The sequence below is a fragment of the Camellia sinensis genome, unplaced genomic scaffold (assembly GCF_055761805.1).
Source record: "Camellia sinensis isolate YWXY unplaced genomic scaffold, ASM5576180v1 Unanchor2, whole genome shotgun sequence".
NCBI classification, from domain to species: domain Eukaryota; kingdom Viridiplantae; phylum Streptophyta; class Magnoliopsida; order Ericales; family Theaceae; genus Camellia; species Camellia sinensis.
This window is the reverse complement of record NW_028129079.1, coordinates 21,325,086-21,344,410: the sequence shown is the minus strand read 5'-3', so window position 1 is coordinate 21,344,410 and position 19,325 is coordinate 21,325,086. Positions and strand designations below refer to the sequence as shown.

The 19,325-nt window shown below is 41.7% G+C and overlaps 1 protein-coding gene across 1 annotated transcript; it reads right to left on the bottom strand.

The window, feature by feature from the left end:
* Positions 1–10,080: 10,080 nt before the first annotated feature.
* LOC114264831 (uncharacterized) lies at positions 10,081–11,823 on the bottom strand. The gene is made up of 3 exons (XM_082912038.1): positions 11,701–11,823; positions 10,321–10,648; positions 10,081–10,229 (listed from the first exon to the last, which is right to left on the bottom strand). The coding sequence occupies exons 1-3, from the start codon at positions 11,821–11,823 to the stop codon at positions 10,081–10,083; spliced, it is 600 nt and encodes a 199-aa protein (XP_082768164.1).
* Between the last annotated feature and the right edge of the window lie 7,502 nt (positions 11,824–19,325).

Below are 19,325 nucleotides of genomic sequence, written 5' to 3'. Positions count from 1 at the left end.
TTTTCTTTCTGATTTGGAATGCACAATTCAAAACCAATGAGTTGTGTTCTGCTGTGTCCCTTCCCTTGGCAATATGATCAATATATATCAAGGAGACATAAGGAATCTCATTCGCTAAAATTATGAGGAAATGGTAACATGGCTATGAAATTGGACCTAAATGATATGTTGCCGATGTTTACGCAATGTCCCCCCACCACCAGGTTCCAACTACCAAACCAATTTTCTTTTCTTTGAAATCAGTGGCATATCTCAAGAAGAATTGGTGATTACTGTATTAAATAATCCATAAACTTGCAATGCACGAGTGGCACAACACTTCCTTCAGAAGAAAATGCATGACCATGTGTGTGCATCTTTTAGAATTTTTCCATGTTTCTGAGTGGTGACTGAAATATCTACACCTGAGAGACAATATAACTGTTTGTTTGATACCTTCAAATTTGCAATATAACTGCTTCACTAATTACAGTCAAACAAATTGGAGATTTTACAAGTGATACAAAGAAAATGATGCTAAAAGAGGATAGTTCTAAGCAAGACATTTGAGAAGCTACAACCAAATGATCAGTGACCCTTGTCTTATATTAAGCTGCAACTTTAAGTACAGTATGATGGTTGATTTCATGTTATATGGTTTAGCAGCTTTTGCTAATGCAAGATCAATGACTTTTAGGTGATAACAACATATATATTTGAGTGGGTTCACCTGACCCTACTTGAATCTAAAAAAACTTGATTTAGTTCAATATTTTTGTAATTTTTTTTTTCTTATAAAAAGTATTTTCACGGGTTCAGTTTTTTTTTTTTAAATAACAAATTTACAAACTAATGATTTAGTAAAAATAAAGGTATGGGGGAAAAAAAATTTATATCCAAAAGTGACATGTTTGTTTCAAAAAATCCAAATCAAAATTTAAATAAAATTTTGAAACATCTTAATTATTTGTACAAGAGGCTGGCAAGATGATCTCCACACAACTTTTCCATTGATTTTCATATTGTAGGAAATTTGGTACGATGCTTGATTAATATTATATAAACCAAATCGTAGTGTTCCCAAACAGAAAGACAGCCAACCAGACTCTACATTGTTTAAGGCATGTTAATTAGATTAAAAATTTCCACGCCAATCTCATGATTTTTTTTTTTAAAGCACTACCATTGAGACAATTGGAATCTTGACAGCTTTAGCATCATCAAATAATTTAAACCCCTCATGTGGCCTCGATAAATTATATTCTGATATATATGTTTAAATTGGCAAAAGTAAATAGTTCAATTCAATTTTTTTTTGATTAAAATGAAAAGAAAATGAGGTATTTTTATTTGGTGCTAGATACCTGCTAAACTCAACAAGTCACAACCCAAGAAATTCAACTGTGTTAGTATACTTTAATTCGGTAAGAAATTTGGCCAAGCTACTCAAATTATTCACCATCCAAAAGTTAGCCCAAACTTGTAGACTGATGTACTTGAAACCCAGATAGTTTTTACTTACAAAACACATTATTCTTGTGAGGAAAAAAATAGAAGTACTTCATTATTGAAATGGTGCATTCATTTAATTTAACTAGCACGGTTGATGTTGTTCAGCCACAAATCCCCTGCTAAAACTTAGAAATAATTAGCTCGTTTGCTGAGATTCCCTGGTTTCCCAAACTTACTTTACATTACTAACACCATTTCTTTAACATTAATTCACTGAAATCTTATCACTTACGTTTTCCCCCACAAGTGACCATGTATATATGTCAGCTGAAATATTCAAGAGGGTAAAAGATGGGGCATGTTAAAATTATTAGTTTCATTCCCACAGATTGATTGAATGCTCTAAAATGAGGAAAGAAGCAATACTGCACCAAAAATTATAGCAAGTATATTGATTTATAACTAAGAGAGTAAAATAACAAGTATATCAATTTACAAGTATATATGAACAGCTAGTCAGAAGCCCTTTCTCTGAGTAACAAAATTTTGGACGCACAAGGTTATGCATCATGATTTTCTCAAACTAGTGGTTGTTAAGAATGTTGAGAAGCGAAACTCTGGTTTTGATTAAACGCCTAAACAAGCATTCCAATCTGCTTTCGATATCTTCAATACCCAACTCCATCTTCCCCAATTGATTTTGTATGCTATCAAATTTTCCTGCCTTCAATGCACCATCAAGCTTCTCAAACTCATTCCCATTCGCTTCATCTTGGGATTCTGCACTCTTGTGTTGCATCAGCTTGGAAACCAAAGACCAGCTTTTTTGCCTCAATTGCACCTTTGTCCCACCAACATAGGACAACAAGGATTCAAACACAGCAAGAGTGGCTGCTTCAACCTCTGTTAGCATGCTAAAAATGGCAACAGTTTTGCTATCTTTGTCCTTGGGAAGGAAGGTGTTTTTGTTTTTGATACTTTTCAAATCCTTCAAGGACTTCTTGATTGCCTTCTTCACCATCTTTCTAGAGGCTAAGTATCCCTGGAAGTCATGTGCATCCCTTCTCCTTCTCAGCATTGAGAGAAGGTCTTGTACAGCTTGCTTTGTCCGTGAGAAGATATCTTTAGCAGTGGAACACACATCCAAGAGCCTTAGATATCCATCCACAACCTCATCGACCCATGTCTCATCGTGCTCTTGGGCCAAGGCATGTTCAATGTGTGGCAGTGGAAGCAAATCACCGACACAATCATGCAAATCCTCGAGGCTGCTCAATCTGTTTCTTGTTGATGGCAATGAAGAAGAGGAAGCTTCATGATCAGGAGCTCTTACTCTACCCAAGTGCCCATTGAATTCAGGAATGAGTGGATGAGATCTAGAGGGCAAGCTTGTTGAGGATCGGGGGCACACCAGGGAACTCAAACAAGCAATAACACACAAGATTTAACGTGGTTCGGCAAGTCGCCTACGTCCACGGGCAGCGGATTCACTATGTTGAACAAAATGGTAAGAATTACAACATTCTCTGTAATTCTCTCTCTCTCTTTGCTCTCTGCTCACACCTCTCAGCTGTACTCCTCAACTCTCCTTAGCTTCTCTATATATAGAGATTACAATGCAAGAGAAATTGAGCTGGCTGCCAACCCATTTCGGTGGCTTTCCAGATTGAGGCTTCATGGCCTCATGGCCAACTCACATGGCCTCATGGCTTCCCCACCATGTAGCTGGCTGCTACTTTCCTTCACATGGCCAGAATCTGTAGCCAACTCAACAAATCTCCACCTTGGCGAGGATTCTCTTATCCAACATAGTGATCGATCAACACTGCCATGCACCCGAAGGTGCTCAGTTCCGAGAGATGTTGACCAAGTCCAAACAATGTTGGAACTTGATCCCAGAAACTACCTTTGTGAGCATATCGGCCGGATTATCTGCAGTACCAATCTTTTGAAGCAGAATATCCCCTTCATTCACAATTTCTCGGATGAAATGGAAACGGACATCAATGTGCTTGGTGCGGGCATGATGGACCTGGTTCTTTGCCAAACAAATGGCACTCTGACTGTCACAAAACACCTTAACGTGCTTCTGAACAATTCCCAAGTCTTCAATCAACCCATGTAGCCAAATAGCTTCTTTAAAGGCTTCCGTCACTGCCATGTACTCTGCCTCTGTAGTAGACAAAGCCACCGTTGACTGAAGCGTTGACCTCCAACTTACCGGCCCTTTAGCAAGCGTAAATAAATACCCTGTTGTTGACCGGCGTTTGTCTAAGTCACCAGCATAATCTGAGTCCACATATCCTTCCAAATTCTGCCCGAGTCGGTTATCTCTCTCGAACTTCAATCCCAGATTGACCGTGCCATGTATGTACCTTAGGATCCATTTCACTGCCTGCCAGTGATCTTTTCCTGGATCATGCATATACCTGCTTACCATACTCACAGCATGCGAGATGTCAGGCCGTGTACAAACCATAGCATACATTAATGCACCAACTGCATTTGCATATGGAACCTGTGCCATATGCTTCCGTTCTTCTTCTGTGTGTGGAGACAACGAAGCACTAAGCTTGAAATGAGGGGCCAATGGTGTACTTACAGCTTTGGTTTTCCCATTGATGCCAAATCTGTCTAACACCTTTTTCAGATACTGGGTTTGTGTCAGACAAACCGTGCCCTTCTTCCTGTCTCTCTTGATCTCCATGCCAAGAACTTTCTTTGCTTCTCCCAAATCCTTCATTTCAAACTCCTTTGCTAACTGTGCCTTGAGTTTGTCAATCTCCACCTTGCTCGTAGATGCAATCAGCATATCATCTACATATAAGAGCAAATAGATGAAGGAACTGTCGGGAAACTTACGGAAATATACACAATGATCAAATTGACTTCTTGTGTATTTTGTCTCCATCATGAACCGATCAAATCGCTTGTACCACTGTCTCGGGGATTGCTTCAATCAGTACAACGATTTGTTCAGCTTACAGGCCCAATTCTCTTTTCCAGCAATTTTGAAACCATCTGGCTGGGACATGTATATCTCCTCTTCAAGATCTCCATGTAAGAAGGCAGTTTTGACGTCGAGTTGGGCGAGCTCGAGATCAAACTGTGCAACCAAAGCTAACAAGATGCGAATAGACGCGTGCTTCACAACAGGTGAGAATACCTCATTGTAGTCTATTCCTTCCTTCTGAGCATAGCCTTTAGCTACCAATCTAGCTTTGAATCTGATGTTGTCTCTTCCTGGAATGCCTTCCTTCTTGGTGTAAACCCACTTACACCCAATTACTTTCTTGCCTTTTGGAAGTTGCACCAACTCCCAAGTCTGGTTCTTGTGAAGTGACCCGATCTCTTCATCCATATCCTCCTTCCATTTGACACTTTCTGCATTATGCACGGCTTCTTTGAAAGTGCAAGGAATATTGTCTTCAATGATTGGAAGTGCAAAGGCTACCATATCGGTCATCCAACTGGGTTGCTTAGTAACCCTTTTTCCTTTCCTGATTGCAATAGGTTCTAATTGTTGCGGAGCCTCTGGATCTTCATTTTCATCTGAACTCTCTTCAGAGCTATCCTCTGAGACTCCTTCAGGATGGTTGATTGGCTGACTAGTCTTTGCTGGAGTCTCAAACTCCACCTGCACTGACTTCTTCAATGCTTCCTCATTCTGTTGAGGATCCGGTTGCTTCAGCATTGCAGACTCATCAAAGGTAACGTCTCTTCTGATGAGAACTTTCTTTGATTCAGGGCACCACAGTCTGTATCCCTTGACACCGTCACCGAAGCCCAAGAAGATGGCTTTCTTGGCTCTTGGATCCAACTTAGATTCTGTAACATGAAAATATGCTGGACATCCAAAGATACGTAACTGATCATAATCAGTAACTGGGACTCCTGACCATACCTCCATGGGAGTCTTCCCATCTAATGCTACAGTAGGTAGTCTGTTGACAAGATGACGAGCATAGTTCAATGCCTCGCCCCAAAACGCCTTGCTCAATCCAGACTGTGACAGCATACACCGGACTTTCTCCACCAAAGTGCGGTTCATGCGTTCTGTAACTCCATTCTGCTGCGGTGTTCCAGGAACTGTGAAATGTCTCACTATCCCTGCATTCTGGCAAACCTCAAAGAAGGGATCTGATGTATATTCTCCACCATTGTCAGATCTGAGCTTCTTGATCCGTCTGCCTGTCTGGGTCTCAATCATCTTCTTCCACGTAAGAAAGATGTCTAAGACTTCATCTTTGTGTTTCATTGTATAAATCCAAACTCTTCTAGAGAAATCATCAATGAACGACACAAAGTAGTATTTACCTCCCAACGAAGCAATCTTGGAAGGACCCCATACGTCGGTGTGGACGTAGTCTAGAATCCCTTTGGTACGGTGAATTGCAGTACCAAACTTGATTCTTGTTTGCTTGCCCAATACACAATGCTCTCAAAACTCAAGCTTCCCCGTCTTGGCGCCTTTCAACAGGCCTTGCTTTACCAACCCTTGTAAAGCCTTCTCACCGACATGCCCTAGGCGCATGTGTCAAAGTTTGGAAGTGTCTGATGCATCATCTTCTGAGCTGGTGGAGACAGCCACTCTCCCTGTGACTGTAGAGCCATCTAGGAAATATAAATTTCCCTGTCGAGTACCCTTCATTGCAACCAATGCTCCTCGAACAACTTTAAGGACTCCACCTTCCATGGTTACTCTGTAACCTTTGGAGTCTAAAACTCCCACTGAGATGAGATTCTTGGTTAGATCTGGTACATACCGTACATCTTCAAGAATTCTGATTGTTCCATCATGGATCTTCAGTTTAATTGTTCCAATCCCCTTTGTCTGGCAAGCTTGGTCGTTGCCCATCAGCACAACTCCTCCATCGAACTCTCGTAAGCTCGAGAACCACTGCTTGTTAGGACACATATGGAATGAACATCCGGAATCTATTATCCATTCATCCAACTGGCCATATGATGAAACTGTGAAGGCTCCTCCTTCATCATTATCTCCATCTCGTGCAATATTCACCTTCTCTTCTGTCTTGTCTTTATTTGGACAATCTTTTGCCCAATGTCCCTTCTCGCGACAAGCTGCACACTCGTCTTTTGCAAGACGTCTTTTGTCTGAAGGTTTCCCCCTAGATTTTGAGCGAGACTTTCCTCGCCTTGTATTTCTTCTGTTATTTATTCTGCCTCTGACTGTTAATGCCTCGGATGTTGAGTCCTTGTTTGCAGACTTATCTTTCCTTCTGAACTCATTGTTCACCAAGGCGTTTGCAACATCAATATACTTGATCTTCTCTTTACCGTACAGTAAAGTAGTAGTGAGATGATCATACGAGTCAGGCAAGGAATTTAACAATAACAGTGCTTTGTCTTCATCACCAACGTCATCATCCAAATTCTTCAAATCCGTAATAATTTTGTTGAAATTATTTAGGTGTTCGTTCATCGAAATACCTTTAATGTAGTCGAAACGAAACAACCTCTTCCTCAAGTAGAGCCGGTTCTCAATGCTCTTTGTCATGAACTTATCTTCCAGCGCCTTCCAAAGCTTCTTCGCAATATCATATTCTGTAAAGGCATACTTCTCCTCTTTTGCAAGGCAAAGTCGGATGGAACTGCAGGCCAGGAGATTCACCCTCTCCCATTTTATCTCGTCCAGGTCATCTGGTTTGTCTTCCAGAGTGAAGTGCAGGTTCATTTGGACAAGCATATCCTTAACTTCGCATCTCCACATGCCGAAGTTGCTGCTTCCATCGAACTTCTCTACCTCGAACTTGGCATGGGACACCGGGGTCCAATGCCTAGAAGTGCTTGTACTGGCTGAATTACTTACGGACTCGGTTGATCTAGAGTCTGCCATTTTTTTTTAGGAACTTCAATTCAAAAAACTAACTGTACAGATGTGTCCGGAACACTCCAAATAGTTGGGAAACACTATTGGATCGTCAAAAACGGACTCCGAATGGCTCCGATCTGGCAAAAACACTTTGGACGGGTCAGATCTGCAGAATCTGGTGCGCTGAGATGCACCGGATAATTTCTTCGGTCAACGGCTGGTCAACAGCTCGGTCAACGGCGCAGGCGGCGCGGTCAACGGAGGATCGGCGGCGCGGTCAACGCGGCTCCGGCTCAACGGCTCGGCTTGGTCAGCGGCTCAGGCTGACTGGGCTGACACGTGGCTGCCACGTGGCTGACACGTGGCCTGTCAGTCGGACACGGGTGCTGACGTGGCTGGATGATGTGGCGCTGACGCGGTGCTGGCGTGGCGCTGACGTGGTGCTGACGTGGTGCCACGTGGCTCGTCTTCTTCCTGGAGACGCGCGTGTGGCGCGTGGCTGCGATTGGGATCACGCGCCGGTGACTGCACGGCGCGTGTGGGCGCGTGCCGAGACTGTGGCTGACGCGCTTTGTTCAGGTAGCGCGTGAGAGCGCGTGTGGAGGCTTCTGGGCTCTGTTTTTGCTGTTCTGGACTCCTCTCGGGGAGTTCTTCCTCCTGGTATGGTCAAAAGTGGATTTTGAGCACTTCGAAATCTGGGCACTTTTGGGAAAAATTCGATTTTTCGCAACCCGAGCTCTGATACCAATTGTTGAGGATCGGGGGCACACCAGGGAACTCAAACAAGCAATAACACACAAGATTTAACGTGGTTCGGCAAGTCGCCTACGTCCACGGGCAGCGGATTCACTATATTGAACAAGATGGTAAGAATTACAACATTCTCTGTAATTCTCTCTCTCTCTTTTCTCTCTGCTCACACCTCTCAGCTGTACTCCTCAACTCTCCTTAGCTTCTCTATATATAGAGATTACAATGCAAGAGAAATTGAGCTGGCTGCCAGCCCATTTCGGTGGCTTTCCAGATTGAGGCTTCATGGCCTCATGGCCTCATGGCCAACTCACATGGCCTCATGGCTTCCCCACCATGTAGCTGGCTGCTACTTTCCTTCGCATGGCCAGAATCTGTAGCCAACTCAACAAAGCTGACAGATCGAGCATGGTAAGGGCCTTTCGATCTCAAAGGAGAGGAAGCCATTTTTTTTCTCTAGTTTAGGAATAAGGCTTTAGCAATGAGATGTAAAATTCAATTTTGCAATGTTGTGTTCCTTTCTTGGTATATGTATATATATGCCCAATGTATATCATGGTGGGAAGGAGACATAAGGAATCCTTCATCTTCAATTATAAGTGCTCTGTTGGCAATGTTTCTGCAATGTCTCCTCCCAAGTATTTTTAAATTGGAAAATCACATGCATGTCTTAACATAATATTGTTCCATGCAATAAGATACAAAATGGTTCATAAAATATGCAATGCGCGAGTGCAATTGATTCACTGTCTCCTCTTGCAAGAAAATGCCAGGACCATTAATCTTTCTCTTCTGCTCTCATCTTGTCAACGTGCAAGAAAGTGTGCATGTTCATGCGTGTGCATCTTCTATCTACATTTTCTTTTTCATTTTCTTGTTTTACACAATAATTGTGAAATAGTGACAAAATGGCAACATGATGCGCTTTTCCTGTTGAGGTCTGGCTCTGTAGGAGACAAAATTATAGTCAAACATGTGAATGCTTGCACATGTACACATTTAATTACTGTTGCCAAGGTACATTATTATGACGCAATTATGTAATCAGGCTTCTCATGTTGCAAAACCGAACAAATAAATTGAACTTGAATAGCTGCCATCACATCGGATGAATTGAAGTTGAAGGCTATGAGTGGTAACAGAATTAGATGATCAGTGCTTCCAAATGCAGAGTCCTTCAGAAAACTCACACTTTGGCTTACCAGCCACCCTGATGAACATTTAATAGATTACTTTCAGTCAATTTAGGCAGGTAGCTACAAGACTGTTCTTGCGCACGGGAAGCTTGCCAGCAAGATCCACATGGCTTTCCCACGTCACTCCATAATTCACAGAGATGGAAGGCTAGGCTGGCTTAGCTAATACAAATTAGACTCTTCTCCAAACAGAGAGATAGCAAACACATTTTTGTTTATTAAACAATTAAAATTAGAGTTGAAACTTAAAACTAGAATATGAATCTCATAAATTTTTCAATCATTGTTTAATAATCCCCTTCAGACAATTGGAATCTCTTACCTCTTTGAAATTATTAAATTACATGACATCCATCCTCATGTAGCCTCAGTTATAACACATGCATCATTAAATACTTGCTTATATTTTGAATAAAATGAAAAGGAGTTTTAATTTTGAATCTTGAGGTCATTCAACATATCATGTTTCTTTCCCCACTAAATATTTTTTTCTTTAAATTTCATGTTTAACATTAAAATTGGAGAACTAACAAAGATGGAACAAAAGTACTAGTTTTATCTAGCTTCAAGTGATTAATGAATAAATGGCCCAAGGATAGGAAAGAAGTAGTGTATAAGAAAGAATTTTGCGCCAAGTATATTGATTTATATTTGGAGGAAAATTTACAAGTATATTTCTCATTTACATTTCAAGTATCTACAACATCAAGATTTTCTAGGCTAGTGGTTGAGAATGTTGAGGAGGGAAACTCTGGTTTTAATTGAACACCTTAGCAAGCGCTCTAGGACTTCTTCAAGATCTTGAATGCTCAACTCCAACTTTTCTAGCTGGTTTTGCACAATCTTGTTGTCACCAGATTTGCTTTGCTAGTGACCAATGAGCGAGTGCACTGCAGCATCAACCTTCTCGAACTCATTGACAGCTGTTTCTTTGGCTTGACACGCCACAGCACTGACTGCTTCAACCTCTTTTAGCATGCTAAAAATGACAAGAGTTTCATAGTTGTTATGCAAGTCTAGAATCATGTTTTTGTTTCAAATCCTTGAACAACTTCCGGATGACCTTCTTCATCTTCTTTCTAGAGGTTAAGTATCCCCCAAAGTTACATCCATCCCTCTTTCTGCGTAGGAATGAAAGAGGTTCTTTCACATCTTCCTTTGGCTCTGAGAAGATGTCTTTAGCTGTTGCACAAGCATCCAAGAGCTTGAGGTAGCCGTCCAATGCCTCATTAAGCAGTTTCTCATGGCATTGTTGGGCCAAGCTTTGTTGAGTGAGTGGTAGTAGAAGCAAATCATCGACACAGTCATACAAATCTTCAAGGCCACTTAGTCTGTTGCTTATTGATGGCAATGAAGAAAAGGTAGATTCAGAAGACCTCACTTGACACAAATGATCATTGAATTGGGGAATGAGTGGATGAGATCTAGGGGAAAGCTGACAGGGCGAGCATGGTAATGGGAGTTTGATATCAAAGGAGAGGAAGCCATTTTTCTTTCTGATTTGGAATGCACAATTCAAAACCACTGAGTTGTGTAGTGTCCCTGCCCTTGGCAATGTATAGATTGTGAGAATATATTGTGTATTTTCCAAATTAGGCATGATTGTGGTTGTACATATTAGAGTCTTATTAGATGTGTGATTGTATTTTTTTTTTTTTTTTTGTTTAGGTGTGATTGTATTAGAGTCCTATTAGAGGTATGATTGTATTTTTCTTTTTTGGTTTAGGAGTTAGGGTTATATAATCTAAGGTCAGATTGTAACCATACACACAATTGAATATACAGAAATACAGAAAGCTTACATGGTATCAAAGCCACGTCCGAAAGCCTAGGTCTGGCCTTAATCATTCAAATCATTCGAAGTTTTTCGTTCCTACTTGCTGGGTCTTTCTGGGTCGATCGAAGCCAGCCCTCTCTGGGTCATGACAGTCACAACAGCCCCCTCTGAAACCACGAAGGTCTTTCTGGGTTGTGTAGTCTTCTCTGAAGTCGTGACAACCCTCTCTGTCTTCGCCGAAATCGCGATTGCCTTCTAGTGCTGGGTTTGAAGTCGCGAGTCTGGTCTGGGCTATGTTGCACGGACACGGACACGAGACATGACACAGACACGATACGGACACGCGAAAACCAAATTTTCAAAAAATAGGGGACATGATACGCTGGGGACACGTTAAATATATATAATTTTATTTATTTATTATATGTCTAAAATTAAAATAAAAATTATTAGTTCCTATACAATTATAATAATAATAAAATTAATAAACATATTTCTTAAATTGTTTTTAATAAAAATAATTTATTCTATAAAGTTTAGGTTTAATAAAAATAAAGATAAAAGAAAAAAAAAAGAGGGGAGGGAGAGAGATGCAATCAGGAAATAAAAAGGAAGGGAAAGAGACAGGAGGAGAAAAAGAGAGAGAAGTGAAAAGAAGGGAGTGAAATCAAAAAGAGAGAAGAGAATAGAAGAAGAAAAGAGAGACGAACCAGAGAAGATGAATCAGAGACGAAGACGAGCAGAGAAGATGAACCAGAGAAGAAGACGAGCAGAGAAGATGAACCAAAGCAGATAAGACGAAGAAGATTCAGGTTAGGGCTTCTTTGATTCATCTCTTTTGAACCGATTAGGGTTTTTTCGTTCAATCAATCTCTCCCTCGATCTGTTTCCCTTTTTCTCTCCAACAGCTTAGGGTTTTTCGATCTGTGTCCAGAAAGTGTCATCGCGTGTCCATCGTGTGCCCAACTGAAAAAATTCAAAAAAAAAAGAGGACACGATAGAGGGCGTGTCGGACACGTGCCCACAGCGTGTCCGACGTGTGTCCGTGTCCGACACTCGTACACTAGCCTTGGGAACGTGTCGGTGCTTCATAGGGTCTGGGCTTGAGGGATCTCTCTCACTCTCTCGCAACCTCTGCTTTGGCTTTCTCTCTTGTCTCTGCTCTCGGTTTTGGTTCTGACTGGTCTTTGCTCTCACTGTCTGGTCTTTGCTCTCGGTTGACTTTATTGGGTTTTATCATTGTGCCCTATCCGTTCCTTTTTCTTTTATTTTTGGTTCATTACAATGTCGAAAGATAAAATCCAAGCTATTAAATGCAAGCTTACAAGTGACAACTATGCTTATTGGTCAAGTGTTATGAGAAATTTTCTTCTTGTCTCGGTAAAAAAAAATGGGGATATGTTTATGGTTCTGTTTCTCGTCCATCGAATCCCAAACAAGAAGAATATCTAAGTTCCTGTGACACTTGAAATTGTGATAATGCTCAAGTTTTGACCTGGTTCTCTAACTCTGAGGATGACCGTATTAGGATGATGTTCTCTAAATATAGCACTGCCAAAGAGGTATGGGATTACTTACAAAGTGTTTATCAGTAGTCCAACTTTGTCAAGCGGTATGAGTTGGAAACAGCTATTTAGGGAGCTCATCAGTGGGATCCGTTTATTCAAGACTTTTACATTGAGATATCAGGTTTCTGGGATCAATTAGCTCTCATAGAACCATGTAGTCTTAAGACACTAGACGCTTATGTTGAGTTTCGGGAGCAAGGTCGTTTAGCGCAATTCTTAATAGCTCTCTCCCCTCAGTATGAGGTTATCTATGGTGGCATCCTTCATTGGTCTCCTCTTTCCTCTGTGGATGCTATTGTTCATGAGCTCTTCTGTGAGGAAACCTGCCTTAAGACGCCCAGTCAGACTCTGTCTCCATCTGTCTTCTTGGCCCCTACTCCGTCTCCTTTGTCGACGAACCCCCCACCTCATCAGCTTCAGGCCAATGGAAAGCCCAAAAAGGGGCCACTAACCTCTGATGAGTGTGCTTTTTTCCATTAGAAGGGCCATTGGAAGTACAACTGTCCCAAGAAAGGCCATCAATCTACTTAGTCTTCTCAGCCTCCTTAGCCGTAGTCCCGCGGTCTTACTCCGAGTACTTTTTGCCCTCCTGCTGCATATATTGCCTCTGCCCCGGCTTCTGATCCTGGCTTGGCTTCCTTGAGTGCCCAGATTGCTCAACTTTAGCATCTCTGGTCCACCTCTCAATCATCTTCATTTGCTTCTCTTCATTCAGGTTTTCTTGGGTCCTCTTCAGGTATTCCTTCCTCTATCTGGCTTTTTTATTCTAGTGCCTCTCATCATATGATTCCTCACCTTTCCTTACTCCAAAACTGTATCCCCTCTCAATTTCCTATTACTATCAATACTGCTAATAGGTTTAGTATGTCTATCCTATCTATTGGGTTTGTTTTACCATCTACTATGTTTGCTGTTATTACTATTCTCTCTGTTCTTTATGTTCCTCAACTATCTGTTAGCTTACTTTCTATCAGTCAACTTGACGCTTCTGGTTTTGATGTTATCTTTTCTTCTTCTGTCTGTTTTGTGCAGGATTGGGTGTCCATGAAGCAAATTAGGACTGACCGTAGAGTTGGAGATCTCTATGTGGTGGAAAGCCTACATCTTCCTCTGTCTATCACCCCTGCTGCACTTTCATCTTTTCAGTTAGATTCTTAGTCGAGTCAGTTTTATTTATGGCATTCTCGCTTAGGTCATTTGCCTGTTGACTGCTTGCGGTCTTTAGCTCAGTTAGGATTGTTAGGTAAAGTTTCTTCTAGTCAAATTAATGAGTGTCAAAGATGTAAACTTACTAAAATGATAGCTTTACCTTTTAATAACGGTACTTCTATTTCTACTTCCCCTTTTTCTCTTGTATATACTGATGTCTGGGGACCTTCTCCTGTTCTCACTACAAGGAGTTCTGCGTATTATGTGTCCTTCGTTGATGATTATACCCGTTATACCTAGGTTTATCTTATGGCTCATAAATCTGACTTCTACCAGATATATCCTGCCTTTCAATCTATGATCACTACACAGTTTGGGGCCACAGTTAAAATACTCCGGTCTGACTTGGATAGGAAATACTTTAAAACTGAATTCTGTGAGTATTTGGCCAAATTGGGCACCATTTACCAAACCTCCTGTACTGATACCTGCCCAAAATAGTTATGCTGAACATAAATCCCGTCATCTCCTTCAGATAGCTTGATTTCTTCTTCTCTTTGTCTTTGTTCAGGGACCATTTTGGGTGAGGCAGTTCTTACCGTTGCTTTCCTCCTTAATCACATGCCGACTCCCTTACTCTCCGGTCGATTCCTTTATGAGGCTCTGTATTCCCAACCTCCCAATTATTCCCTACTACATGTCATTGGGCCGGCTTGTTTTGTCCTCATTCCCTGTAAAGATAGGATCAAACTCAGTGCCTGGTCTGTCTTGTGTGTGTTTTTGGGTTACAGTCTTACTCAGAAAAGACTATCGCTATTACGATCCTGTCTTTCGTCGCCTTTATGTCTCCCATCATGTTGCCTTTCTCGAACGTTTGTCTTACTTTCAACTTCCCTCTCTTACTGCTCTAGTTTCCAAAGAGGATTTGGTTCACATTGATCCATTTCATTTTGAGGTCTTGTCTGATGAGTACATCTCCACTGTTCATCCTGAGCTTGTGTTTCATCTCTGGCTACTTCTCTTCCTTCGGCTTCTCCTCCTCCTCCGTTGTTAGTTTATTCTCGTCGCAAGTGTAGACACCCCATTTTTGACCGACCTCAAGACTTGGACGTCACCGTTTGAACACTCAACGATCATCCATGTTCGTGTTCGTTTTGAGATCCCGAAGGACTCGACTGCGTGCCTTGCCTTAGGATCTCTCGACTCGACTGTTTTGTGCTTGGTTGTGGACCAAGAACTTGTTTGTTTTTGCACCTGAAGGTAGGAGGTGGCTTGTTAGCCATCCTCTAAAACCCACCGGCCGTGGCATGAAGCCATCGGCCTTGTTTTTTCTGCTACCGACCAAATATTTGGTCAGTCGGCACTTCTTTTAGTGTATCGGCTCTTTGTGTGGTCGGCCGGCCATTTATTTGGCTGATAGTCTCTTTATCTGGTCGATACCTCCTTTTTGCTTTTTTCAGGCATTGTGCATGCCAGCTGTGCCAGTTGGAGTGCACGGGCCTGTCCTCCATACACATGTATGGAGGAATTTGCACCCTTTGCACCCTTTTGGTCTAGCTTCTTGAGGAAGCTTGGACCTTTGTCTTAGCTTCCTCAAGAAGCCTGGACCCCTGTCTCAGCTTCCTCAAGAAGCCTTGGCCCCTTGGCCTTAGCTTCTTTAAGAAGCCTTGACCCCTTTTGTTTAGCTTCTCTTGGAAGCTTAGGCCTTTGCCTTGTCTATATAAGAGGGCCCTCCCTCTCCTTTGAGGGGTTCAGCAAAAAAAACCAGAGATATATGATAGATACAACTTTCTCCCTCTATATCTCCCTCTCTCTCTTCACTTGTGTGTGTTAGAGGGCCTAAAAGTGTGTTTTGTTCTTAGTTTTGCACTAAGACACCTAGTGTTACACCTTGCCTTGGTTATTGAGGCGTTGAGAGTTTGTTCTTAGAGCTTTTGAGTTGGTTTTGATCAGAAAAGAGGGCTGGAGTTTTGGTTCTTGAAGTGTTCTTCAAGGGTGAGCACTATTGCTTTATATTTCGAATTCTTGCACTAGCTTTTAACCTACTTTTCATGCTGTTTTGAGCTTTGTGTATAACATATAAAAGTTCTGTTTTTTTGCGCTTAAGATACTTCATTAAGGTCACTTTGGTGTTGGGGGTCGTCCACCCCCTCTTTGGCCTTGTTTGGCCCTTTTTGTGCTTTCTTTGTTGAGCTTCGGGAACCTTCGTGTATTGGCCTTCTCGCCACTGAAATCCAGAGGATTTTTAGTGGTGAAGAAGAGGTTTTGAGGTCATGGATAGGGGAGGGACACCCCTTTCCCTTTGTCTCTCTTTTGCTTATGTTGTTGGCTCATAAGAGTAGCACGCATGCTTAGTTGTTTTTAGCATCATTTCAGTAGGTATTTGGTGATATTTGGTCATATTATACCTCTGTTTTTAGTTGGTTTGATGGTCCATTTCATGCATTATATGCTTGCCTTGTAATCCCATGTTTTGGCCTAACATGTATCATGTTGTGAGATGACATTTTAGCATGATTTTGGTTTGACTCCATGAAGCTTTTAGTCTTATTTCATCATGTTCAAGGTCTGTCTTGGGTCTTTAGAGTCATGTTTGCCATGTTTTGTATAGTCCTTTTGCATTCTAGCTTGTAGGCCTTGAGTGTGTGAGCCATAAGCATGTTGTAGTTGGGTTGTTTCAGTGATTTGGAGTCAATTCCCATGCTATTTCAGTCCATAATCCATGCTTGTGTGCTTGCATTCATCATCCCTTTTATGCTTTGAAGAGTCGTCCTTTTGTGCCTTGAAATGGGTCATAGTGCATGCCTTTTGTTTAAGTCATTTGGGATGCCATTCATGTGGATTTTGGGGTGTATTTTGACGCACTAAAACTCTGTTTTTTGGTTGCATAATCCATGGCATGAGTGGTCATGATAGTTGTAATGGAATGCTCCCTTTTATGCCTTAGTTTTAGGCCCATTGGCGTGCATGTTTGCATGAGCATTTGTCCATCATTTTAGTATATTTGGCCACTGTTTTGGGGCATGGTCGAGGCCTCCCATTTCAGTTTAAGTCCATCCTTGTATATAAATTGCATGATTGACATGTTGCATTACATTGGTTGCATGCTTACATTGTATCATGTTTGCATGTTGTTTAGCTAGTTGCATTACATAGTCTCGTTGTATACTTGACATGTTCATATTGCATTAGTTTGGCTTGCATGGTTAGGTAGTGTCATGTTGCATTAGCTTAGCATGCTCATATTGCATTGCATTAGTTGCATTACTTCGCATTGCATATAGCATACATACATAGCATTGTGTTTGGTTTGGGGTGTCAAACCAAACACGAGGAGTGAGGTGTGTTCGTACTCAAAGTGACGAAACACGTCTCAGTCCTCGGTCGCCGATGCCCTTGATCTCAACATGATAGGGCGTGAAACATTCATTTGTTTTGTTGCATTCATTTACATTGATTGGCAAATTTGGTGCCTTTGGCCATCATGCATCAAGATGCGTGATTGGTGGCCCGAGGACCAAGGGCCATACTCTCTCGAGTCCATAACATGATAGGGAGTGTGGCCATGCATACATTGCTTTGAAATTTCCTTGCCATGCACTGTCTGTCCACTGCTGTAGCAAAAACAGAATTCTGCAGGAATAAATGGCCGGCCGGCCACTTTTAATGCCGACCGACCATCAGAGTCCAGCCGGTGACCCAATTTATGGTCGATGATCACATTTACATGGTCGGTGGTGCTTTTCATTGGCCGGTGGCATTCCAAAATGATCAGGGAATGGTTCAGAGGTGTCTTAAGAATTTTCGCATCCCTCAGAGGTGCAGAACAGTGCAAACAGAGGCAACAGTGGCATGGTAACGGGTTTTCGAGCAAGGCAAATCGAGCATGCATCATCCACGCATTCCGAGGCAGAGCTGCGGTGGTCTCTTTAGTTTCATATTTAGGCTGTTTTTGTAATTAATTTGTTAATTAATTAGAAGTTTTGTAATAATTAATTAGCTAGGATAGTTGATTCATTATTTGGCCTGTATTATTCTTTCAGACCCTCCGAGCGAGGGCAATTGTGTAATAAGTGTGTGTATGTCTTCCAACCTCCACTTCTTTCTCCCTTTTATTTACCTGCTTTTAATGGTTAGTATTAGGGCATATTTAAATTAGCATACCTTATGCTATGCATGTGTGCATTCATTCATCTGTATTGCATGCACCAGGCTCGGTGCATCATACTAACTGCATGGTATTTCAATTCCAAGTTGAATACATGTTATCTGTTGCATTTCATATGCCATGTTTAGAATAGCCGAACCTATCTAGGTTGCATTTTTGCATGTGTTGCATTAAGCATTTCAGCATAGTTAGGGTTCATGCATGTTCACTAACTAGTTTCTGTTTTGGCTTGGAGTACTCGGTAAGTTTTTATGCTTTAGCATCCTTACATGCGTGTGAGTATTGCCATGATAGCATGCTTTACCATGAGTCTATGTGCTTATGTGATATAACTGTCTGAATGCCTGTGGGTGAAGGTTGGGTTATTTGAATTGGAACAATGCATTGATTGTGAGTTTTAAGCCCACTTGTGAGTGGCAAATCACCATGTTTTCTAAACTCACTTGAGGGTGGCAAAATCCATATTTAGCCTCCTTACGAGTAGCAAACCGCTTTCAAAAACAAACATGAGATGTTTTGTTCCAACTTAGGCGATCCAGTCTATACTTGTTTTGCTGTGCGCATTACATAGTAATTCTAGGCTAATAACCGGAGTAGGAACGCATAATGTTTCCAAAACTCGATATCATGGTTAGTAGAGGCCGATCTTTGATCGGGCGAGCGAGGGTGCTCACGAAGTGACCTTCCCCAATCGTACCCAAGTTCCCGTGCCGAGACAACTTTGGTGATAACGGACACGTGGCCTTAGGCAAACGAGTCAGGGTTTCCTAAATTCCCGAAAATAAAATATTTAAGTGGCGACTCTATATCTGGCAAAGCAATCCATGTTTGGCACTTCTTTCTAAAAAATCTGTTTTCCAAAAATGATTTGCCGGATTTGGACTCTTTGGTGATTTATCAGTCTTGCATTGCACTTTGCAAGATCAGATTAAGAATCATGACAATTTGAGTCCCGAACTGTAGTGAGCCTGAAATGAACAGAGCGGGGATTTCCCTCCTGGGACGTTCGGAGACGTCTACAGCAAGGCTCCTCCTCTATCAGTTGTCTCTGCCCCTGCTGCTGCTCCTCCTGCTTCTGCTGACTCCGATCCCGCTGAACACCAATATCCTACTCGAGCACGTCATCCTCCAAACAGGTTGGGTTGGTCTAATACATGTTTTTTTGCTTCCTATCGTACTTTTTGGTCTACTATTCACTATTTTTTAGAACCTCAATCTTACAAGGAGGCCTGTCAAGATCCTCACTGGGTTCAAGCTATGGAGGATGAGTTGTCTGCTCTATAGAAAACTAGTACTTGGGAGTTGGTTCATTTGCCTGTTAGTAAGAACCTGGTTGGTTGCAAATAGGTCTACAAAGTCAAGACTCATTTTGATGGTTCTTTTGAGCGCTACAAAGCTCATCTGGTTACCAAAGGTTTCTCTCAAGAGTATGGTATTGATTATAATGAGA

What these genes read in the sequence shown, in the direction of transcription:
- LOC114264831 (XM_082912038.1), bottom strand. Translation starts at nt 11,823, where the DNA reads ATGAATCAAAGAAGCCCTAACCTGAATCTTCTTCGTCTTATCTGCTTT. An exon ending in TCTCTGATTCATCTTCTCTG is followed by an intron (nt 10,649 to 11,700) that starts GTTCGTCTCTCT and finishes TCGCCCTGTCAG; the next exon opens with CTTTCCCCTAGATCTCATCC. An exon ending in ACGCAGAAAGAGGGATGGAT is followed by an intron (nt 10,230 to 10,320) that starts GTAACTTTGGGG and finishes ACATGATTCTAG; the next exon opens with ACTTGCATAACAACTATGAA.